The 25,739-nt window shown below is 39.0% G+C and overlaps 1 protein-coding gene across 6 annotated transcripts in view; it reads left to right on the top strand.

The window, feature by feature from the left end:
- Nucleotides 1-25,739, top strand: part of PRDM15 (PR/SET domain 15) — a 47,018-nt gene that overhangs the window by 11,483 nt on the left and 9,796 nt on the right. For 4 of the 6 annotated variants that reach the window (XM_026713586.2, XM_026713589.2, XM_087937651.1 and 1 more), the window contains exons 5-18: nt 1,414-1,660; nt 3,437-3,550; nt 4,100-4,327; nt 5,688-5,826; nt 6,631-6,809; nt 8,619-8,713; nt 11,442-11,529; nt 13,466-13,633; nt 15,399-15,493; nt 17,248-17,379; nt 19,680-19,814; nt 20,873-21,036; nt 21,932-22,011; nt 23,413-23,532. In XM_026713586.2, the coding sequence (XP_026569371.1) occupies nt 1,414-1,660; nt 3,437-3,550; nt 4,100-4,327; nt 5,688-5,826; nt 6,631-6,809; nt 8,619-8,713; nt 11,442-11,529; nt 13,466-13,633; nt 15,399-15,493; nt 17,248-17,379; nt 19,680-19,814; nt 20,873-21,036; nt 21,932-22,011; nt 23,413-23,532 (1,984 nt within the window). The remainder of the gene's footprint in view (nt 1-1,413; nt 1,661-3,436; nt 3,551-4,099; nt 4,328-5,687; nt 5,827-6,630; nt 6,810-8,618; nt 8,714-11,441; nt 11,530-13,465; nt 13,634-15,398; nt 15,494-17,247; nt 17,380-19,679; nt 19,815-20,872; nt 21,037-21,931; nt 22,012-23,412; nt 23,533-25,739) is intronic. The other 2 variants (XM_087937653.1, XM_087937652.1) reach the window with 1 other exon arrangement.

Genomic DNA, 25,739 nt, shown 5'->3' with positions numbered 1-25,739 from the left:
CGTCAAGCTGGCCATGCTCACCTGGCCCTCCACGGTCCAACACAACCCTGATGCAGGGTTCAGTTTGACACCTCTGATCTAGATGGAAGTACTGAATTTAAAAGCCTTCGGGCAATGATTCAATGCTTTGATCATTGTAACAGGCATCCTCATATCTTGCTTTTGATTTTCCTAAGGGAATACTGAGCTAGATAGATTTTTCAATCAGATATAACAAAGCAGAACTTGCATTTGTTATTGGGGACAATTAACATTTATTGTCAGATATGTGAAAGATAAAGGAAAAATTCTAGCAGATCTATGAAGAATGAATAATAGAATAAGAAAGACATGTTTAAAACATGTTAAATAAATTAGTAAATGAATGGCAGCTACCAAACACAATTCAGATTGTTCAGACCAAGAATTAGAAGGAAAGCCCAGATGCTTTTAAGATAGGAAGAGTCAAGGCAATTCAGAACGTTGTTTTCCTAATCACTGGAGCACGAAATCAAGTTGTTTCTGTTTTTTTCTATGCCATTACAGTACTATCTGGACATAGGAAACCCACTGAAATCAGGTCATGCTTGATTCTAGGGGTTTCCCAATTTGAGGGGGACCTTGGGCACATTTTGCATTTTTAAGAAATGATATGGCATACAACTATAAAATAGTGTGATATATTTGAAATGGCCAGATGAAAAATGCTGAGGTTGTCTTGATCTTTCTTCTGGAGAAAATAGCTCTAGTTTAGTTTACTTTACTTTATTGTCATTGCACCTTGTACAATGAAATCAAACACCATCTTCAGTGCACATCATGACCATGAAAATAAATATGAACATACATCCTTCACCCTCTACACATTGAACCGAAAACCCCTGACACCGCACCAATACAGAGATAAAAAAGTGTTTTTCAGCCTATTTGTCCTTTTTTTTATTATTCTGTACCGTCTGCCAGATGGTAATAGTTCAAAAAAAGGTTTCCCAGGATGAGATGGTCCTTTGAGTGTGTTTTGAACTTTCTTAAGGCAGAGGGAGCTATAAAGCTCTTCCAAAGAAGGGAGAAGGCAACCAATGATCTTCTGGGCAATGACATTAACCCTCTAGAGTGCTTTCCTATCTGCCACTGTGCAATTGGCAAACCATACACAGGTGCAGTAAGTTAAGATATTCTCTATGGTGCAGTGGTAGAAGGTCACCAGCAGTTTTTCATTCAGTTGTTGTTTTCTGAGAAATCTACCTGTTAGTATAATCTCTGTTGGGCCCTTTTGACTAGTGCTGCAATGTGGGCACCCCAGGTCAGGTCCTCTTTTATGGTAACACCCTAAAACACCTAATAAAATAAGTGAGTCATTGTATAGTTTGTTACTTTATCAAAATGATCATTCGGAGCACATTTGTATTGACGTTCTACGTGGGTTTTGTATAGGTCTTTCAGAAGGAGGGGTCTCCAGTCTATTTTGATACATCTAATGAAGATGACTGTAACTGGATGATGATGGTGAGACCTGCCAGTCTATATGAGCATCAAAACCTGACTGCTTTCCAACATGATAATGACATTTACTTCACTACTTCTCGGGACATCCCTCCGGGAACTGAGTTACGAGTATGGTATGCAGCTTTCTACGCCAAAAAAATGGAAAAACCCATTCTAAAGCAATGCATTGTCAATGGTATGTTTGGTTGTTTGTGCAGAAGTCCTTTACTATCATATAGCGTTTTCTCTGACTCAATTATTGTGGATATTTTCCTGGGGTGAGGATATTCATGCAGGCATCTTCTCCGCATCAAAATTGATACATTATTTTCTCTAATTTTCACATGTTATTTGAAGGTGAGGCTGCTAAATTGGATCCAAATATACATAAATAGAACTTTGCTTCCCATCTCCAAGCCTCTGATGAAGTTCAAGAGTCCCTGTGGAATGGAATGTGATAAGCACAAGGATTTCAATAGTTGGGAGAATCAAAATAATTTGATGGTAATTTTATTTGGTGCAGGCGAAAGTGTGTTTCTTTTCTTTCAAGATACATTTGCACCCAACCTATTATATGCAGCCTGTTTTATTCTGTTTGAAAGAGACTTAGGACACAGAAAAAAAGAATAATCAGACGACTGAGATCAAAAGCTAATAAATCAGTGTCTCAGAGATGTTAATTGCTGAGAATTATCCACAGCCAATGTAAGTTAGCAACCACATCCAAGGAGCATGGAGCTAAAAACATGATCCATTAATGCTCCAGATACTGAGCATTAGCTGAGCTAAACAAACATGATTTCATTAACCATCTCAGATTCTGCTACTCCTTTACATATTTTTCCTTCCCAGACTCATATCAATTTAATTGGTATTGTTTAGTATTCTATCTGTGTGGACTATGTTAAGTCTACCTATGTACAGTAGTTACTAGGAATTGAAAATGACTTGATAGCACCTAATCAATCATTAGAATTCTGACTTCCAATCAGGTTGATGTTGATGTTGATGTTGGAGTTGTTTTGGACTGATAGGCTATGGATCAGTGTCATAGCTTCAGATTTTATAGAGTGGAAGCTTCTTTAGCCTCCATCACTTATCTGAGCTCTAAAGAGGGTGAAAAAAACCAGAATCAATATTCCTTTTCCCTAGCATCTTCCCTTACTCCATGGAGGAGAAAACCAGGGTGGACATGATGCAGCCTTATGTACCATTCAAGTGATTGTTTTAAAACACAAAGCTTCAAAGAATTGTGTAGAGAATGCATAGAGAATGGAGGAAGAAAATGCTGCTGTTTAAACCTTGTTTATATTCTGTTAAGAAAGAGAAAATACATACCATGCACATGTGATATACTCCAGACCTGGGTTTCTGTGCTATGTTTTTACATAATGCTAAGTCAGAATTCTTTAAAACTTTGTTTATCAAACAAACTTTATCTAATTGGTTCACACTTAAGTCCAAATGGGTGTGTTAGATGAGGGCTGATCCTCTCCATCTAAAACCTTGGAAAACAGTAGTTAGCTCTATATATGAACAGTGAACTAGGACTATGTTAGAATGACATTTCTTAGTTACCTATAGTCCTGGCTTGTCTAATTTTTCTGTATGTGTGATGTAGTTACTGATTTACAACAGAAATTTCAACTATTCCACAACCCTTCAAAATAAATGATTATAACTGGTTCTCTTTTTCCATTCTCTTTCTATGCACACCTTGAAAAATATTGCTAAATTAGATTGAAAAAAATGCACACCTTGCTTTTAAATTTCTTGAATTTAATATTAATTTAATAATTTAAATTTCAAGCATTTGTTAAAGTAATAAATGATAAATTACCAGAATGAAGATAGCTTTGAACATTAGTCAAGAACTGTTCATCAAGCTGTATGCTCTCTTAGCATTGTTACAGACATTTGCTAAGTGGGAAAACAAGCTAATAAAAACATGATCTCTTTAATATGTGTTTAGCTGTGGTGGATTGTGACCAACAACGAAATAAAAGCACTTATCCTGCTGCCTTTTCTTTTGAGAAACTCAAGAAATTAGCCAAGAATAATCAATCTTCCAGAACTGATCCTTCAGGTATCAACACATTTTCATCTGTAGTATATATGTACAATGTAAGTCTGGAATATTTTGTATTTGTGTATTATCCCACAAAGTAAAATTGCAATTATGATAATAAGAATTATCAAATATAAATTGCTTTGTGGTGATTTTTTTTTTAGTTCTGTTTTCTCTCTCAGCCATTTTTCTATGAGATTTCAGCAGATTATTTTGAGGCCAGTGTTTGACAACTTCATTAAGTTTCAAAGAGCTGGTGTATATAATGTAAAAGAAGATCATACAATATCCATCATGCCTTTAAAAAATGCTTTGATAGTGAGGATTAGATGATTGCTATGATAGTAAGTTTATAACGTTTTGTATATTATGGTTGGAGGTGGTAGCATTCATGGTCTTTTGTACCTTGGGTGGTATTGATATTGTCTCAGCTTTGTGCCAAGGGTGAAAGTATAATACTGTAGACTTCAGATGGCGGTATTAAAATAATAGATTTTTAGTTGTTTCTAAAGTTCTACTGGGCCCCTTTCCCCTGTGGTGCAGACTCTTACCGCTTTTTCCTTGTAGAACATGGGCCGGGTCATTTGGAGCAAGCTAAAACAGTTCCACAAAGCAATCAAAACGATGTTCATCTAGAGAAGGCTGTGGAAGTTGCCCATACTGATCAACCCACCACTCTCTGTGAAAGTGCCAATTCCCAAGTGGATATGAAGAAAAAATCTCGACGGGGCAGGAAAGCCAAAGGAGCAGAAGTAGAAACTCCTCTTGTGATTGTGGGTGATAAAGATTCTACTGGTGAGATGAGGAAATTGTTAAAAGTAATCCCCATACTTCATATTTGATACAATGATAATGAAATAATTATTCTAGAATGGCAAGTGGGAAGTAAATGAGTGGGTATGGAGAGCTTAATCTTCCACTTATGATGTAATTGCATTAGGGAACTTGTGAGAAAGAAGAAGTACAGGTAGTCCTTGATTTAGGACAGAAATTTGCAGGACTGCATCACTTAGCAATAACAATCCCTTCAGACGTAATTTCTGTTATTAACTGAATCTTATAGGCATCACATAAGGCAACTTCCTGCCAGCTTCTCACAACCAAAGTCAGTGGGGAATCCAACGAGCCCTCAGAGAGCTAAGGAGCTGCTGTAGGGCAGGGGCAGGAAATGAGGCGATGGATGGAGATGCAGGAGAGAGTCAAGAGATGCAGTGGGGGGGAGTGAGGGGTTGGGTCAAGTCTAAAAGGGCTGGGGGAAGGTGTGTAGAAGAGGGAGAGCCATCCCAGCAGTTTGTGCTCTTCCTTGCTGGCTTCCACATGACCATGGGGCTCTTGGTAACAGTTGTTCAGTGGAACAATGTGTAACCTAATGGTTGTAGGTCAAGGACTCTCTGGATAAGCAAAACTTGTGCATAAATGCAGCTGGCTTAATGTGTATCTGATAATTGATCCACCTATCTCAGGATTATCTTTTCTAGTTGATTTTAGCTTTCTAGACTCTTGGTCAAAGCAGTTGTTTTTTTACCAAAACAGGCAAGACACTGGCAATCTATCATTATGTATCCTGTCACTTTATTTTTACCTTCAACATATGAAACAGGTATTATATGCAAGTTCCATAATTTGGTTTTTTTTTCTGACTTTTTCAGGAAAAAACTTTTTCAGGAATTCTGAAAATCATTTTAATTATTAATTTTTATTATTTTAATTCTCTCACAGAATGGTTGACAATTTGTTCACCTTTTTTACTGTGTAATATCAAATTACAGAATGGATAACTTAACTAAACAGAAATAAATATCCTAAAAATGGCTTTGTGCTGTACCTTGTTGTTGCATATTTGCTATTTATGTTATAGTAATGGAATGTCAGTAATTAAAGGGCTATTATAATGTACAGCCAGATTAGACACCATTAAAAGCAGTCCTTACATCTCTATTTGAATAATGGTCTTAACCTGTGTATCAGTTGCAACATGAATTTAAACTAGTTAAATGCCTCTATGTACAATAGTCAAAATAGCATTAAGATTATAATCATGCTTATGCTTATTTTCTGAGTAAACAGATATGTGAACCAGCTCTGAATTAACTTGGGTACAGATGAACAAATTCAATCAGTTTTTTGTAAAACACTATCATTTATTTCTTGGTAGCAGTGGACCATGTGGCTGAAATTATCACTGAGGTCTCACCTGATGACACAGCGATTCCTCCAGCAACAGAAGATCAAATTATGGAGCTGATGTTAGCAAAGCTACCCAGTACTGCAAACAACATGAGTTCATTAACCAAGTAAGCAAAGAAACAAGTCCTGCTTTCTTATGGTAACTCTGCTTAGATATCGATCACTTATGATGATCATGAGGTGGAGGGCATATGGAAAAAGCTTATTGGAAAAAAGATATCTTACCATATTAAATAGAGTGGAACATGGAAGTAAATAAATATCCTGTTACCTGTAATGACAATGAATAAATTGGCATACTTATACTGACAATGAATACCAGTCGTCCTTGACTTATGGCCACAATTTAGCCCAAAATTTCTGTTGCTAAGTAAGACATTCGTTAAATGAGTTTTACCCCATTTTATAACTTTTCTTGCCATAGCTATTAACATGAATGACTGCAGTTCTTAACAACATGGTTGTTGGGTGAATTCCCATTGACTTTGCTTGCCAGAAGACTGCAAAAGATGATCACAAGACCAGGGACACTACAACTGTAATAAATGTGAGTCAGTTGCCAAGCGTCTGAATTTTGATCATGTGACCATGGGGATGCTAAAACAGTTGTAAGCGTGAAAGTCATAAGTCACTTTTTTCATTGTCATTACTTCAAACAGTCACTAAATGAACCGTTGTAAATCGAGGACTACTTATAAATTGGCAATCTGCTTATTTAGGTATATAAATAGCAACTTACATTAGAGATAAAGGGATATCCACAGTGAGATATCTAGCTTTGCTAAGTATGGCATCCTGCAGATATATTGAGAATGTAAATCTCGAAAGTTCTAGTCAGCAATGAATGCCAATATGTGCTGATTTTTTTTTTTACTTTTTTGCTCATTACTGCTTTCTTTCTAATCTGTTAGGTTTCCTCACCATCAGAGCTCTGTATCCCTTAAGAGAAGTTTAATCCTTTCCAGCCGACACGGGATTCGACGCAAGCTGATCAAGCAGCTTGGGGAACACAAGAGGGTGTATCAGTGTAGTATCTGCAGTAAAATGTTTCAAAATAGTAGCAATCTTAGCCGACACATCCGCTCTCACGGTAAATTTCAATTTAGCTGAATTCTTCTTTTACAAAGCAAATTATCAGTGGAAGAGAAATCTTTAATCCAGCATACAAAAAGCAGAGAACATCTGGAAGCTAAAGCAATAATTAAATAGATCAACTGCATGTATTCATGGCTTAGGCTAAAAGGATGGTAAAATAATTTGTCAACTCCCAGGAGAAGCGCTTGTTCGTTTCAGAGAAATTGGGCAAAGGAATTTGCAGGGCCTGTATGGATTTTCTAATATCAACATTCCTCAATTTCTGCTCCTTTAAGTAACTAGGAAATATACTAGTGATCAGATTTTTTAAAACAGTTTGCAAAAGCACAATCTGTTCATAATTAGTTTAGTATACTTTATTGTCATTGCACTTCGTACAATGAAATTAAATGCCATCTTCAATGTACATTATAACTATAAAAACAAAACACAAACACACCCCCTTCACATTCTATACAATTGAATTGAAAACCTGATATTGCATTAATATTACAGTAGAATCCAAGATAGTTACTGCCCTGGGATAGAAGATGTTTTTCAGCCTCTTTGTCCTTGTTTTTATTGTTCTGTACCGTCTGCCAGATGGTAATAGTTCAAAAAAAGGTGTCCCAGGATGAGATGGATCTTTGAGAATGTTTTGAACTTTCTTAAGGCAGTGGGAGCTATAAAGCTCTTCCAAAGAGGGGAGAGGGCAACCAATGATCCTTTGGGCAATGACTTAACCCTCTGAAGTGCAGTCCTATCTGCCACTGTGCAATTGGCAAACCATATACAGGTGCAGTAAGTTAAAATTACTCTCAATGGTGCAGCGGTAGAAGGTCACCAGCAGTTTTTCATTCAGTTGTTGTTTCCTGAGAAACCTACCTGTTAGTATAATCTCTGCTGGCCCCTTTTGACCAGGGCTGCAATGTGGGCACCCCAGGTCAGGTCCTCTTTTATGATAACACCCAGAAACTTAAAACTGGTCACTTGCTCCACTCAGTCTCAATTGATAAGCAAGGGCTGGATGTCTGATCTATTCCTTCTATAGTCCACTATCCTTGATCTTACTGGTGTTAAGGACCAAGTTATTGTTTCCACACCACAAAAGCAACCGGTCCACCCCATCTCAATAGGCAGACTCAACCCCCTCCCCTCCCTCCCGGAGATGAGTTGTATCACACGCAAATTTAGTAATACTATTACTAGCGTGGTGGGAAATGCAGTCATGCACATAAAGAATATAGAGTAAGAGACTCAACACACAACCCTGTGGTGTACCAGTGTTAGGAATAAGGGCTGAAGAGGTATGATTACTTCGTCTGACCCTCTGAGACCAGCCAGACAAGAAATCCATAATCCAAAGGCAGATTGAATAAGAAAGTCCAAGATCCAGAATTTTAGACACAAGTCTATATGTCTCTGTTAAATGCAGAGCTAAAATCTACAAAAAGCATCCTCACATAGCACGCACACACACACCGGCTGCTGTTCCAAATGAGTCAGAGCAGTGTGAAGAGTGATGGCTATAGCATCCTCTGTAGATCTATTTGTTCTGTATGCAAACTGGTGTTTATCAAATATATGCGGAAGACCAGAAATGATGTGCCGGCAGACCAGTTTCTCAAATTGCTTCATGATGATAGGAGTGAGGGCCACTGGACAAGGCTAAATATAGACTGCTAAATTTTGGAGGCCATGTGAGATCAAATCGATTTGCTTTACCTAGCCTAACCATTTAATAATTTTTGGTTTAAGCATTATTAACTTTTCCTAAATTTTCCAACTTTCTAAAAATAATGAGTGTTTTTAATTGGTCCTTTAGGTGACAAACTATTCAAATGTGAGGAATGTGCTAAGCTTTTTAGTCGAAAAGAGAGTTTGAAGCAACATGTTTCATACAAACACAGTAGGAATGAGGTTAGTATGGTACTTCTTCATTTATGGAACAGAATATCTATGCATAGACATTGGTCAGCTTCATACAAAGTCAAGGAGGAAGATAAATTTCAAAAATTAATCCCTTTCTATGCTCACAAGGCAGAAAGTTCACAGTTCTTTTAAAACTTTTTTTTTCTTTTTTTTCAAACATTTTACAATAATGTTTCTTGTTGCTCTTAAAGAAAGGGAAATAACATTTATTTATTTATTTATTTTTCATATTCTTAATCACCCATCTCCCTCAGAAGGGCTCTGGGCAGTGTGCAATATAATCAAAATCAGCCTTTAAAATTTTAGGATTACTTTTTTTTCAAATTATAAAACATAAAAATTCCAAATTGTTAGTACAGATCGAGGGACTTTCTCATGGAGCCAGCTACCCCGTGGTTATGTGGGCTCATGTGTCCCGCACGCAGGGCTATATAGCCAGGTTTTGACCCCTTTGCCGAAGGCCAGAAGTTTGGGGCCTGTTCTTACCTCTGAGGGTAAGATGTTCCACAACTCAGGGACAGCAACAGATAAGGGCCTCTTCCTTGACCTCACCAGTTGAAATTATCTGACTGACGAGGTCTGTAGCATGCCCTTCCCTGCCTGAACAAGTGGGTTAGGGTGATAGGATGGGGTGAAGCTGGTTCTTAGGTAACCTGGCCCATGCCATGTATGGCTTTAAAAGTAATGACCAACACTTGGAATTGGACCCATAAGCAAACCAGCACCCAGTCCATTTGCAGAGCAAGGGTGTTATATGTGCCGTTCTTTAGGCACCTGATATAGCTTGGGTGGCCGGACTCTGCACCTGCTGCAGCTTCCAGATACTTTTAAAGGATAATTTTATGTCGAGCACATTGCAATTGTCCAATCAGGAAATGACCAGGGCATGAGTGACTGACTGGAGCACCTCTTTCTTCTCTCTCTTAAGTCCTAGCAGTAGAGAAGCAACATACATAGGCATTCTCATTCTTGTATGTGGGAGGCTTATATAGATGGCCCTTCCTCTCAGCTTTTCACTCTCACTCTCTTTTGACAGGGAATTCCATTTTATCATCCAGCTGTGATATCCTGCAAGGGACTGTAGACTAGGGGTGTCAAACTCGATTTCATTGAGGGCTGCATCAGAGTTGTGTTTTACCTCGGGGGTGGGGGGAGGCAAGTGGGTGTGGCCGGGTGTGTGGGTGTGGCCAGCTTGACATTGTGCAGCCCTCTGCCAGCAAAAACGGATCCAGGGAGGGCCACACGCGGCTCTTCCAGGCTCCCTTTTCAGCTGTGATAGCCTCCAGTAGCCCTCTGCCAGAGAAAATGGAGCTCGTGAAGGCCGCGAGCAGCTCTCCCGAGCTCTGTTTTCGCTGGCAGAGGCACCACGGGCCAGTCCTTCGCTGTTTCCAGGGCGACCCCACGGGCCAGATCTAAGCACCCCACGAGTCAGATCTGGCCCCTGGGTCTTGAATTTGAGACCTCTGCCATAGACTATATTCTGTCGTGCATGCCCCTTTTGGAGTCTGATTCCGAGAGGGAGGTCGAGCAGCTGACAGGGAGTGGGAGTGTGATTCCAGTGGTTGTGGAAGAAACTGGGGAAGGGCACAGTCCGGCTGGACATTCGAAGGAAGACCCAGGCCCACCCCCTCTTCATTCTAGGACACTCACAGGGAGGTAGGGAGGAGGGAGCAACGTGAATAACATGGGTTGCGGGGGAGAAAAGGGCCCTGATTCCCTTCATTAGCTGCAGCTGGGAAAACAGGATTTACAAAGGGCATTTGCACACAGCACCTTGCTGGAAGCAAAGTGTGAATTATCTTTGTCAAGTCTTATCTGGGTTCTGGCATCCTCCCAACTTTGTGTGTTTCGTTATCTTTTGAAGTCTGCAATTCCTTATCCTGCCCTGTCTCAATAATTATTGCAGCGTGGTTTGTGTTGGTTTTTAATTATAATTTATATGTACTTTGGGTTTGGACGGAATTTCTTCCCTATAAAAACTGTTCTTGGGAGAGTTTTCTTTTCTCCAGCCGAACTGGACATTGGGGGCCAAGTTGGTGGTATTAAAGGGACTTTACCTACTTTTGTGACTTTGTTGCTTTTGTGCCACGCTCCTTTGGGTCATCACAATATTCATAGTTATTTTGCCTCCATATAAATATGGTAAAGTAAATCCTTTGCTTTTACAAAAGAGCCTCAAAAGTCTTAGTGCAAGGCTTCCCTCGGATTTAAAGGTGTCTGCTTTTCCTTGAGATTATTTTTAGGCAAAGTTCTATTATGGAAACAAATTAAAAACCAGGACAAGTAGTCCTTGGCTTATGACAGTTCATTTAGTGACCGTTCAAAGTTACCACAGCATTGAAAAAAGTGACTTAAGACTGTTTTTCATACTTATGACCTTTGCAGCATCCCCATGATCATGTGGTCAAAATTGAGATGCTTGTTAACTGGTTCATATTTATGATCATGCTGTGTCCCAAGGTCATGTCATCCTTTGTGACCTGACAAGCGAAGTCAATGGGGAGGCCAGATTCACTGAACAACCAGGTTACTAACTTACCAACTGCAGTGATTCACTTAACACCTGTGGCAAGAAAGGTTGTAAAATGGGGCAAAACTCACTTAACAAAATGTTTCATCTAACAACATAAATTTTGGGTTCAGTTGTGGTCGTAAGTCGAGGATTACCTGTAATTTAAAAGAATAAATTGTGACATATTTCTTGTGCCTCCTCTAGGTTAACAGTGAATATAGATACAGGTGTGCTACATGCGAGAAAGCTTTTCGGATAGAAAGCGCATTGGAATTCCACAATTGCAGGACAGGTAGGATAACAATCAGGTAACTCTGATTGATATGAAACGGTATTGGATTTTAATTCCCTGAAAAGAAAAGACAAATAAAATTGAAAAGTTGGTATAGATAGTCCTTGAATTACAATGGCAATTGTCACTAAGCAGTGTAGTCATAAGGTGCAGTGTCACATGATTGCATTGCTTAGCGATGGTGATCCTTGCAATCCCTGTTATTATTAATGAGTGAGGATCATGGATCATTAAGTGAGCACCTCCTTACGCGGGGTGTGTGTGTGTGTGTGTGCGCGTGCGTGCGGAGGGCGGGAGACTTACCAAAGCCACTTGCAACTTTCCTTTCTCACTTCCCTATTGACTTTGCTTGTAGGAAGTCAGCAGGGAAGATTGAACTGTTGTAAGTGCAAGCTGGTTGCCAAGCACCCAGATTGCGATCATGTGACTGTGATTGTACTGGGATGGCTAGAACTTTGAGGCCCAACCATGACCACCACTCATTCAATGCTGCATAAATTTCAGTGATTGTTGAACAAGTGTGCTGCCCCATTCACTCACACACACAACTAACTGTGGTTTAGGTGAGTTTATTAATGTTCCCCAGCAATTCCTTTCAAGATTCAACACTGTCCCAATTAAATCTAGCCATAAGCAGTATTAGTTCACAAAGCAATAGCCCAATAGTCCATAAAGCACTTGAAAGTTGCTCAAACAAATAACTCCACCAAACAAACTTAAATCCACCAGGCAAAACTTAAATCCACATAGGAGAGTTCACTTGGCAAGAAAAGTTCAGTCTCCAAGGCGCAATTCCAAACACTGTGTCAATCCAGGGTGAAGCAGGAATCAGGATGACCAAACAGACAACTAGAAAACCAACACATTGTTCCCAGCAACACCTCCCTGTGTCTGTTGTGACAAATAGCCACCTTTCTAGTAGTCCATCAAGATGGGTGGGGCCTTCTCCTCTCAAGTAGTTTGGCTGATCTCCGTTGCTCCTACTTTTTCTCTGCCCTGCCTATTTTTGGATCAGGTGCAGAAGGTAGTTCCTCCTCCTCTTTGCTTGCCAATCTGCCACTGCAAGCTTTCCCCAGCTGAAGCCTCCCTCCATTCTCTTTTGGTTGCCGTTCAGAGACATTAATCAACTTAGTTCCTGATGTCCCAGGAATGGGCTCATCCTCCCTTGAGCTGATCTCTGAAGAAGAATCTGTGGAATCATCCAAGGAAGACATCCCAAGTGTTTGTTAACCAAGGGCTACTTGCGTGTCTTAATTTACATAGCCAGCTAAAATGTGAATAATCTACAGATAATTTCATCCAAGTGAGATTTCAGATGATGTTTTATTGGTTATATCCTTGTTCTGTCTTTTTTTTTACTAGCTGAATTATATGTTGTGTTGTTGTTTTCTTTAATTTTAAAATTTTACAATATGATTAATCACTTTGAATCAGGTTATTTTATAGCATAAGGCAGAGAAAGCTGCTTCCTGTATTTTAGAAATTGATCCTATAGATGTGTACAGGTAGCCCTCGACTTACAATAATTCATTTAATGACCATTCAAAGTTACAACGGCACTGAAAAGTGACTTCTGGCCATTTTTCACATTTATGACCATTGCAGTATCCCCATGGCCACATGATCAAAATTCAGATGCTTGGCAGATGACTCATATTTATGACGGTTGAGTGTCCCAGCGTCATATTGTCTCCTTTTGCAACCTCCTGACAAGCAGAGTCAATGGGGAAGCCAGATTCACTTAGCAACTTTGTTATTAACTTAACAACTACAGTGATGCACTTAAAAAGTGTGGCAGGAAAGTAAAATGAGGCAAATCTCACTTGGCAAATGTCTCAGTTGGCAACAGAAATGTTGGGCTCAATTGTCATAAGTTGAGGACTACCTGTGTGATTTTTTAAAATCATATAAATTCCTTAATCCCCTTTTCTTTCAGATGATAAGACATTTCAGTGTGAGATGTGTTTCAGGTTCTTTTCTACAAACAGTAATCTTTCAAAACATAAAAAGAAGCATGGGGACAAAAAATTTGCCTGTGAGATTTGCAATAAACTATTCTACCGAAAGGATGTGATGTTGGATCATCAGAGGCGGCATCTGGAAGGTAAAGTACATTTGTGATTAATGCCTTCTTGGATCTTGTACTTGAATCTGTGATTGGGACCTTCTGTACTCAAGTTGTCAGTTGGGTTGACAACTACTCAAAAGGTTGATAGTTCTTGATGTAGCAATGATCTACTGTAAAAGATGATGAGTCATCTGTGAACCATTTTCTAAAGTTCTTATCTAAGTTGCTGATTTGTTGTTTGAGCTTAAAGATTGTTCACAGAATCTCTTTTGATGTTATAATTTATTACCTGGGATTGAGCTTATAAAGTTCTTTGAAAATTACTTTTTATTTTTGTTATGCTGGAAGCACCCAAACTTACTTTTGTTTGTAACCTACAGTATAATGTGTTCCCATTGCTTCTTCTAGCAACATCTGTAATAAGAATAGTGATGCTGAAATAAAATGTGCATATTCTCACCCAGAGGTTATTACACATTTGCATCATAACAGCTAACGTTAGCATGTGGGTTCCAATGTTTGTATGATAAAACCATATGTATTTTCATCCCTGCAGACATATATAATTTCTTCTTTTTTCTTAAGGAGGGAAAGACACATTAGCTTCAAAGTGTCTTTTGATTTAGCACAAGGATTCGTCTGTTTTGAATCTCTTTCAAGGGAACTAGCCATGTTAGTAAAACAAGGATTTTATGGACTAGATTGCAGTCCAGTTCACAAAGGTTGTGCTGTGATAATTTCATAATTTAAAATTATTAGTCTTTAGGCAACTAAAAGACATCTTAGATGTCTGGAAACAACTTTTTTCTTTTCTTGTCATTAAAGCCAGAGTACAATAATTTGTTGAATGCTAACAAAAATGAGCAAAATGCTTATCACAAGGCACCACTTTGTTTCTGCTACACAAAAATTATTTCTGTAGCCATTTTGGGTGTGTCTTGGAGAATCACATCGTGTTCTCCCAAGCTTGAGTCATTGCAAGAGCCTGGAAAAGTCCCTATATTGTTTTTTGTATTGCTAAAATAGAACAAACGACTGTGAAGCTAATTTAGAAGGGAGCTATTTTTCTGTTGAAATCAGTGTTTCAAACTAATTAAAGTTGCACTTTAAAAGGATTTGATACGAACATAACCCTTGTTTACAACATATTCTTTACCATTTGTTTTCCTGGGTAAAAGCTTAGATTATTATCTTCTACTTATTCTGAAAGGTATAACCAGAAGGGAAAAACAGAAGATCTGATGATAAATTTTCAGAATGATTTAAGTGTATATTACAAATTTAGCTTCTATAATAACTGTATAATTCTTGCTTTAGCCAACAGTGTTTTTCAGGACATGTGTAAAGTAACTTCTTGTTCTAATATATCGAGTAATGACAATGCAGATCAGGGTGGGCAATTTGTTCTCCAGCAAATGAAAAACTGCAGTTTGTAACATTTCTTACCATTGGCTTCTATGGATAAAGCTGCTGGAAGTTGTGTTCAAATCAGGAAGCTAATAGCTTCTGTTGAACTAGGAAGTCCTACAGGAATTGAACCAATGCACTGCAATAAATAGTCAGAATTGTGTGTAACAGACAAAAATTAAACCATGTCATTTGAGCACATAGTCTTAGGTAATGCTTTATCTCTCAGTCCAGTCTGTGCACAGGCAAACAGCACAGCTAAATCAATTATGTAGAGTGTGTTATTTTGTTACTGTTACATCTTTTATTGTTTGGATCACATTAGTAATATATACACTATTAAAGAGAAAAGTAGAAAACATAGTTCTGTGTTCTTCTCTTGGTGGAAATTAAGGAGTGAGACGTGTAAAAAGAGAGGAATTTGAGCACAATGCAGAGAATATGGTTCGCTACAAGAAAGAGCCTTCCAGATGCCCAGTGTGTGGAAAGGTAGGATTTCCCATTGACCATAATTAGTGGGGGCGGGGTGGTGGTGTAGATTTTAGAGATATGTTCATGCATTGGAGTACAACAGCTTTGTTGCACTGATTCAGTATTTATGATCATTAAAAGCCATATGACAACTGGACAAATCTTGCTAAACAGCATAACCAATGAAGCTATGGATTTAGTGCATACTGCAGGCAACTTAGCTATTGTTTATTATCCTGCCTTTATTATTTTTATAAATAACTCAAAGTGATGAATGTATGCTCCTTCCTCCTATTTTTCCCACAACAACAGCCCTGTGAGGTGAGCTGAGGTGAGCTGAGAGAGAGTCATTAGGCCAGTTTCCATGCCTAAGGTGGAGCTAGAACTCATGGCCTCAAGAGTTTCTAGTCTGGTATTTTAAAAAAACTAGAGCAAATTGTGTTACCCTGGCCAGCTCCCTCAACTTGCTGTCCAGGTGTTTTGGAGAATATCTCCTATCTTCCATTGCAAAAACGTTTATGCAGTAGTTAGAGGTGAAGTATAAAACATTTCAAGGGCAATAGGCTCGGAAAAGCTATTCTGGGATATCTGAAATGTCTGATTGCCAATTTTATACTGAGTAGGCTCCCTCAGATTTTTTGCCTTTTGAGAGTCATTGTCAAAATGATAGAACAGGCTTTGGGGAAGAGATCATCACTTTTCTCTCTTCTCCAAATGCCCTACTGAAGAGAAGGTCTTTCAGAAATTTAAAAATCATTCCAAAGAAATGGTGCCATTACCCAGAAGATCTTTAAAGTGTTTTCTCTGCTTCATCTTACTGGACAGGCAGATTCTGTTCAGAGAAGTAGCTTTTAAAGGTTAAAACTTAAAATCTTGAACTGTACACAGAAGTTAATTGGCAACCATGCAGTTCCTATAGTTGAGGTGAACCTCAGTTCGCCTTTTACTTCCTGGACTTCCACATGCTGGAACAACTTTTAACTAATAAAGCAAATTGCAGAAAACCAAACATGAGGTGCCAACTTACCATAAGCAAAACCTTTTCTTCCAGGATTGGTCACAACGGGTACACCAGATGTATTTGTGCAAAAATCTTTGGCCTTAGACTCTACTTACTATTCTAGTCTGAGCTATGAGTCCAAGAACTCCCAGATTGTGAACTATCTCCATCTGAGGGTTCTACCTCTTCCAGATCTAAGGTATAGATTTAGACTATCTCCAGAATTTTTTCCAAAGCCACTCCCATCTTCCTGAGGTTAATTTTAGCCTGTTTCTCCATCAGATCCCAACAACTTTTGAGCATCAAGGATTAGCTACCCCTCATCTAAGCCCAGGATGGTGATGAACAGCAGAGTATCATCTGTTCATTCTTTGCTCCTAGTTGTCAGTTGTTGCATGTAGTGTTGCATAGTAGCAGGGAAAGGAATAAGCTTTATGGTACTTCACAGCAGAGCACCCAAGGAATCTACCTTCCATTATCTCTTTGAGGTCACCTATAAAGACTGTCCAGAAACTACAGGTGATCCTGAGTGTAGTGGCCTCATTGCTAGTATCTGTAATGATGGTAGTACCAATGTCACATCACTGTGGGCTATTTTGATAAAACCCACTACTATATGTTTTGGTTTATTGGTATTTGTATTGTATTTAACATAAATAAGAAGATAGTTTTTAATTAAAACAATCCTGCTGAATTTTGGGTAACAATTTATGAATGAAATCATTGAAGTGAGAAGGTGTGAATAATTTTTATCAATATTTTTTGTCTCCAGATTTTTTCGTGCAGGAGTAATATGAATAAACACCTTTTGACCCACGGAGATAAGAAATATACATGTGAGATTTGTGGCCGTAAATTTTTCAGAGTCGATGTTCTGAGAGATCATATTCATGTTCATTTTAAGGTACAATATTTAGCTGTGTGTAACAGTTTTATGCAAGGCTGAAGCTCAACAGGAGTAGGAAGAAGTTCCTCAGATATACTGAGAAAATACCGAAAAGTGAGAATGCTTCAGTGACCATTGCCTAAATTGTTTTATGACAGATGAAATTGCAAATTGGGAGAAGGTTCCTCCCAAAAGTTGTTTTTAGAACCTTATACAAACCGACAAACAGGAAGGCAATCAGATCTCCATAGGAATACTGTTATATAGTGATCACACTTCCAACAGAAAAACTCTCTCTCCAATCCTACTGAAAGTATGACACTTGCAGGAGTTTTTCCCTGCTAGATATAATTGGTTGGGCTGAAGTGAGTTGGAGAAGGTCATCCTGAACACCAGGGGTGGGATGCTACCGGTTCGGCTCGGTTCTATAGAACTGGTAGCTCTGAAGAACAGCAGACACCAGAGCGGTTCAGTGTCTGCTGCTCTCTTTGACCCACCCACTTGCCCAGGCTCTCGGCTGTCCTTTATTTCTTGCTTTTTCAATCTCAGCTGCTTTGTGTAGCACAGCTGAGGTTGAAAAAGCAGGAAAGAAGAGGAGTCTGAAACGCTGCACACCCGCGTGCAGTGCTTGTCAGCTGTCTAGGCGGCACGGCTGAGGTTTTTTGGAAATGGTCTACATACTCGCACAAAACGCACTCTCACTAGGTGGGATTCTACCTGCCAGAGAACTGGCAAATCATGCCACTGGCTGGCCCTACCCCACCCCACCCATTCACTCCTTACTTGGCATGTGCTCATCAAACTTGCCTGCTAAGTTGCTACTTTTCCTTCCCCCCGCCCGACCATCAGCTGTTCTGCTGTGCCAGGAGATTTAGATTAGCTAGAAAGCAGGAAATTGTTGCATTTCTTGCTTTCTAACTAATCTAAGAGCAGAGCTGAACCTTCTTTAGGACCGAAGCTTCTATTTTTCAGTGCAGACTCAGGTAGCTGATGGCAGATAGATAGATCTCTAAATGAATCTGTGAAACTGTGAGCAACAATCTGCTTTGCCTGATTTGGGGTAAAAGTTGCTCTTTTTTAAATAAAAAATTCAATATTTACATACATAGTATGTTGTGAGTTAATTTTGTGAGTTTGCTTGCTAGCAAATTTTATGAATTTGCTTGCAAGCAAATTTTATGTGACAGACTCAGGTAACCAATGGTAGAAAGATAGATCTATGAATGAATCTGTGAGCAATTCAATCTGCCTGGTTTGCCTGATTTTGAGTAAAAAGTTGCTCTTTTTTAATAAAAAAATCAATATTTACATCAATATTTATAATATTTACATACAAGCCATGACCACCAAGCCACACCCACAGAACCGGTTGTTAAGAAATTTGAATCCCACCCCTGCTGAAGACACCCAACCAGGAGAAGGGCTTTATAGGTCAAAATCAGCACCTTCAGTTGGTAACCAATGCAGAATCTGCAAAACTGGTGTTCTGTGCTCCTAATATGAAAGCATGTGGACTACTGCATTTTGAACCAGCTGCAACCTAAATAGAGCACACTACTATAGTCCAGCTGGAGACTAGGATGCTGATGTATCAGCAGAATTTCTAACTTGCCAGGGTTCAACTTCAGTCTGTTCTCTCCCATCCAGACCCTGACAGCCTCCAAGCACCAGGAAAGAGAGAACATGATCTCCCCCATGGCCCAGGGTGAGGATGCACAGCTAAGTATCATCAACATATTGATGATACCACACTCCAAAAGATCGCATGATATGTCCCAGCAGCTTGATACAGATGTTTGTTTATTTATTTACCTATACAATTTATGTGGAAAATCAAGGGAGATAAGACTGATCCTGCGGCATCCCACAAGTCAGAAACTACTAGGCCAATCTTTACTCTCCCACCAACACAAATTGGCCCAGAATCTCTCTCTAAAGAAAATAGCTTCAACTCCCAATCCTTACAGGTGATCCAAAAAGATACCATGGTCAATCAGTATAAAAATCAACTAGAGATCTAAGGATTATCTCATCCAGGTCCTGAGACAGGTCATCCAGGAGAATGACCAGTGCTGTCTCCATCCCCAATCCAGGCCTAAACCATAACTGAAAAGGGCTCAGTTAATCTGCTTTCTCTAGGATAATTATATATTTAACATCAGAGATAAGCTTAGCAACAGGAGAAAAATATATGAGGCATCAAAACATATGTTAGCTGTTTTTTCAGAGGTTTTATGAAAATATTAGAGAGTAATTAAGTAGCATCAGCTTCCTTTGGGGTTGAATAAGACATTTCATTTGAACCATCCTTTGTACAGGACATAGCAATAATGGATGACCACCAGAGAGAAGAATTTATTGGTAAAATTGGAATCTCTTCAGAAGAAAATGATGACAACTCAGATGGAAGTGTAGATTCTGAGCCCCACAAGTATAGCTGCAAAAGGTGCCAGGTAGATTTACTCCATTCAACATTTTGGGGTGGGATTGGTTGAAAGTGCCATGAAAAGTGTTGAAGATGGTGAAAAAATATTCCAACGTATTTCCTGATCTAGAGGTTTCTATGGTATGTTTTATTGAACACTTAGATTTCTTGCACATGCAAGCTTTTACTTTTCAGTAAAGATAGGTCTTTGCATGCAAAAAAGGATTCATTTCGCCTCTATTGAAATGAAAAGATATACTGTAAACAAAAAGTCTTTATGCATGTATTGTCATCATTAAATTAAAATATCATTGGAATCTTTGTATCAGGTGGCAGGACAACAGATTTGACCAGTAAACACCCTTAGTGTAGATCATAAGTTCTTCAACAGAACTCTAAATTGTTTCTCAAACATAAACAGATTGTGAATAGTTTTAACTAAATGTCAACTGTATTACTAAAACTTGGCAGAACCGTCTCGGGAGCTCGGCGCGCCTCTCTGCCTCTTTTGTCAATTTGGCTCCAGCGATTGGATCTCCCCATGGCCTCCTTTCCTCCCTTTAAACATCAAAAATCCTTTGTTTCCCGGAAGAATGAAATGGCTGCAATCCAGATTAAATTTCCTTATAAACCACCGGTGATTACTAAAACTGCATTATTTTAAAAGGGCATGTTTAAAAACCAACAGCAAATATAGTCTTCGTTTAATGTCCTTAATTGGGACCAGAATTTCTGTCACTAAGCAAAGTGGTTGTTAAACAAAATATTGCACGATTGTATTGTCACTGCAACAGCCATGACTTTGAGGACTGGTCATGCCTGCCATTTGTTCAGGGCCATCATACCTTTCAATGGTCATCAAATAAATGGTCATTAAGCCAAGGCGACATGACATGTATATATCCCACTTCCATTTTTTTCTGCTATATTTTTCATATATATTTTTGTTTTGCAACAACACAAAAAACAAACAAGTTAAACATGAAAGTGGTTCTTTGTTTTTTTATCATGGTAGTTAATATCTGTAGCTGGTAATGATACCTGTCTCCTTCAGTGCTGTGCATTCACTGCTGTTTCATTTTTCAGTTAACATTTGGCCGAGGTAAAGAGTACTTGAAGCACATCATGGAAGTGCACAAAGAGAAGGGTTATGGTTGCAGCATCTGCAACAGGCGCTTTGCTTTGAAGGCAACTTACCATGCTCATATGGTCATACATCGGGAGAACCTACCAGACCCCAATGTGCAAAAGTAAGCAAAAAAAAAAAAGTCTAATAGAGCTAAATTAAGTGCACTCTGAACAGCTTTGCCTGGGGAAATGTTGCATGCCAGCAGTTTCATAAACTTAATGGTGAAACTTTAGCAAACTAAACTGAGGGGAATGATGGACTGTAAAACTGGCCTGGTTTTATTTTTACTTAAAGTTATTTATCAGTTGAAAATAATTTTGCACATGTGCTGTCCTGGTAACAATCAGTTTCCTTGTCAGAGGAGAGGATATTGTTTGAAAGGTAGTATAATCAAGATGAGAGCCAGCTCGGTGTAGAAGTCAAGGCAACAGACCCAAAACCTAGTCCGTCTTTAAGCAGGAAGCCACCTGGCTGCCATTGAGCCAGCCACTCTCTCTCAGCCCTAGAAATCAGGCTATGGCAAACCACTTCTGAAACCTTGCCCAAAAAACTGCAGGGACTAATTCAGAGTCAACACTGACTAGAAGGCATTAAAAAAAAACCTGTCAGCAATAGAAGCAAAGCAAACTTGAAAATGTTTCTTCATTTGATTCTATCAAGACATTGTGACTAAAATATGCCTCAGAAATAGCCTCAGGAAACATCTCCATGTGCAAGGAAGGAGAAAAGAATGAGAAACAGCAGCAGACACTTCCAAGGGCAGCCCTTTTGCTAGAGTGGGACTAGAACTCCCAAAGGACATATGGTGGAAAATATTGGAATTGAGCTCCCTATAAATGAAGGCTGTGCTAGATAGGGAAATTTACTGAAATGTACAAGTAGGTATTTGTACAATTAGTTCCAAGTGCATGGTCTAGTTGTAATAAGCTCTTTCCAATATTTATTTTCAAATAAAAATTCATTTCTGAGACTATAGGAATTCAGTCTTACAAATTATTCCTTATTTTCCATTTTAGATATATTCATCCATGTGAAATCTGTGGAAGGATATTTAACAGCATAGGAAATTTAGAACGACATAAACTTATTCATACAGGTAAACTCATTCTATTTCTTCTTTCTGAATAAGAAAGATTTTGCTCATCCTAATTCTATACATAAATCCTATAGTTGGGAAAAGCCAATAAAAATTGATTTTATTTTAATTGAAGCTCTTCCAAATATCTACATTTTGCTGGTATGGATTAGAATCATGATGGCGAACCTATGGCACGCATGCTGGAAGTGGCACGCAGAGCCATCTCTGCCAGCACGCGAGCCGTTGCCTGGAGCAGGTCCACTGCGCCTGCACATGTGTCGCCTGCCCTCCAGCTGATCGTCGGGTAGCTGCTGTGCACGTGCGGGGGGCAGGGTGCATGTGGGAGATGCACGTGCATGTGCAGAAATGCAAGGGGCATACGGAGGGGTCACATATGCATGTGGGGGCATGCGGGGGCAGGCATGCATGTGCAGATGTACTGGGCGCACAGGGTCAGGCGTGCATGCGCATGGGTGGGGGGGCTTGCGTGCATTGCCTTATGGATGCTGGCACACATGCGTGTGCATGTATGCACGTACACTTTTGGCATGTGGGGACGGAAAGGTTAGCCATTACTGGATTAGAAGGATTCTTATACATTAGACCAGTGGTAGTCAACCTGGTCCCTTCCGCCCACTAGTGGGTGTTCCAGCTTTCAAGGTGGGCGGTAGGGGTTTTGTCCCCTACATTATAAATCACCATTATTGTGGAACTGGTGGGCGGTTAGAGAAAATTTTACTACTAACAGAGATACAAAAGTGGGAGGTAGGTATAAAAAGGTTGACTATCCCTACATTAGACAAAGCTCGTGCAAATTATAAGAGAGGGGCAGTTCACTCTTTGCTGAATATTATGTTTTAAAGTGGTAATATTGTCCACATTTGTTGCTTTTGTTCTGTTCAAGTCATCTTTGCAAAGTGGAGTGTATGTGTGGGGTGGTGGTGTTTCACAACAGTCCAAAGTAAAAACTGCTATAGCTGGACAACTGAGAAGAAATGACTTTCTGTTCTGTAACTCCTGTTTTAGTTGGATATTCCATCTGGATTCCATCCAGAATAGAAACCTGTTGTGGTCATTTTTCTGCCCTCCAACTTAGTATATTCAACATTTTAAAATATCTTATTTGCTTTAGTCATTCTGATACTGCATTTTTTAATCTCTCCTCCTTCCTCTCCCTCTCACAACAAGTATTCTTTTACTTTCACTTGTATCTTGCCACACCTTAAAATTCTTTCTCCTGTTCAGTTCTGTAGCTCATAAAGGACTCTTAGATCTTCTTGTATTTGCCTCTGCCTTATTTCACATAATTTTTTTCTTGAGGGAACTGGAAGGATTTTGCTCTTTTTTTATTTAAGGGGACATTTTTGTTGGCTTTCTTTTTATTATTAAAGAAATAAAAATATTATTTCTTTTGTGAAGGGGTGAAAAGTCATGCTTGTGAACAATGTGGAAAATCATTTGCAAGGAAGGACATGTTAAAAGAACATATGAGAGTCCATGATAACATCCGAGAATATCTATGTGCAGAATGTGGTAAAGGTATGGTATCTTATCTGTAAGGCATGAAAATATAGATTTCCATGGCTATTTAAATTAAATTATTTTTTTCATAAAATACTAAAATTGAGCATTTAATTTTATATGAAAATGTGATCTTATAGTGTGATATCCTGCTTCATTTCTGTTGCCTTTGTATGTGGTGTCCTAAGCACATTCTTATTGCTTCTGAAATGGAATAAGATATTATAGCTGTTGATGCATTTTTGGTTCAGGTCTTCTCTTCATGGAATCTCAGTCACAGAGTTGGCCTTAGCATTAGGCAGAGTTAGATGGTCACTTCAGAAAGCTGACATTAGGTATGTGACAGCTATTAATCATAACAATTAATGTTGTTGTAGACATACAAGAAAGGAAGCTGTTCCTGTTCCAGGAACAAACTCTCAAAATAGGAAGGGAAAAGTAATATTCAGAAGACTGTCCCTTATGAAACTGGCAAATTTGCAGGCTATGATTATTATAGTTTTGGACATGTTCACATTGACCTTTCTACTGCACATTGCAGATGGTTCCCTCTCCGGTTTCAGGATCAGATTTTTAGCAGAATCCACTTGTGTGTAATGATGCCAAATAAGGTAATTTAAATCTTGTGCTGGTGGTTAGTCCCAGCCAGTCTGGCACAGGAATGTCACTCAAGAGGACAGTTAAAGAATAGAAGATGGCCATAAATGCCAGTCTAACAGGATGGGCAGCTCACTTGCAAAAGAGGACTGGGCATGGAATATAGCCTCATTATGAGTCCGCACTGCTGGTCATCTAACTAGACTGAAGAGCAGTACCACTAATCCTAAAATCAGAATTGGGCCAGGTGAAAAAGTACTGCCAGCTGGTGTAAAATGGCAAAATTATAACTAGAACCATTGAAATAGGATGAATCCAGTTGAAGGGCCTTTAGTGTTCATATCAGTGAAATATACAAAAGGCACTGCTTATCACATTTCCGGATTGACTAAATCATTGGCATCTGTCGCAGAATGGGTTATCCATCTGATTTTCATGAAATCTCAAGAAAACATCAATGTCCCTCTCACCTTGACCATGACGGTGAGCTCTTTTTAGTCCCCGAGCAAAAGGGGATTGTTATGTTTTTGGTGCTCTGGGCAAATGAATGACTCTGGCCCATTCTCATCTTTTTCACTGCCCTCCACGGTACAATGCAAATTAAACTGCTTGAGGCAATGTAATTATATTTATTTTGAATTCACTCCAGTACAGTAGTATTTACTCCTCCTATTTTTCTTAGCAAATCTGATAATTGAGATTTTTAAAATCTATTTGTAAAGTATTATGTGTATTGTGCGTTATCCTATAAGCCACTTGGAGTCATGTATTGAAGAGACATAAAAGCATGTGTCATGCTTACATACGTACTGTATAATGAGCTTACGTGAATCTTACAGTTTCAGCAGTCAAGGCCATCTTGAGTAACCAGTCACTTGGGTACACCTTTGAATGGTGCTACAAAAGGCAAGAAATTTGTGGCACTAACAGCAGAAGTCCTTAAGTGCCCCTCACACATTCTTTCCTAGAAATCATCCCTCTGAAAGTCCTAATTTACTACTCAACACTGGAAAAGTTGGATTAACTCTCAGAGGGATATATGCATAACTTTACAAACAGAAAATTAGGAGAGTTGAAGTTCCCACTCAGCAATTTACAGGTAGGTTAGAAAATACATTATCACAGTCAGCAAAATGCCACATCCCATTTTTCTGTTTCATAGCATTTTCTGTAAGAAGGGCAACTGCATCAGGAGCCTTATTGGCAGATTACTGTTAATAAATGCTTATAGAATAACTGGGTTAAAATCACTCTCGTAAAACATTGTAAAATAGATTAGTTTGTATCTTCAGACTCAGATTTTGGCTGCATTGGGTCACAGAGTGCTATAAATTACATATATCCCATGAATGTTGCTCTGAAGGTCTCTTTCTTGTCAGCTCCATCTCCAATGAATGAGAACAGCAATTACATATATTATGGAGTACCTTTTTGGTCTTCAGAAGATCAGCAGTCCCACCCTATTTAGAAGGGGAAATAGATAAAGACCAGGTGGCCCAAGGATAGAGATAAGTCTAACCGCTGTTTCTCTTCCATGTTTTTGAATGAAGTGAGCCAGTATGGTATAATGGTTCAAGTGTTAGACCAGGAAAGGCCTGGGTCAAACCCATCCTCAACTGTAGCATCTC

This window comes from Pseudonaja textilis, chromosome 7, assembly GCF_049901715.1.
Source record: "Pseudonaja textilis isolate UNSWEBS1 chromosome 7, rPseTex1.2, whole genome shotgun sequence".
In the NCBI taxonomy this organism is placed as follows: Eukaryota; Metazoa; Chordata; class Lepidosauria; order Squamata; family Elapidae; genus Pseudonaja; species Pseudonaja textilis.
This window is presented reverse-complemented; position numbering and strand designations above follow the sequence as displayed.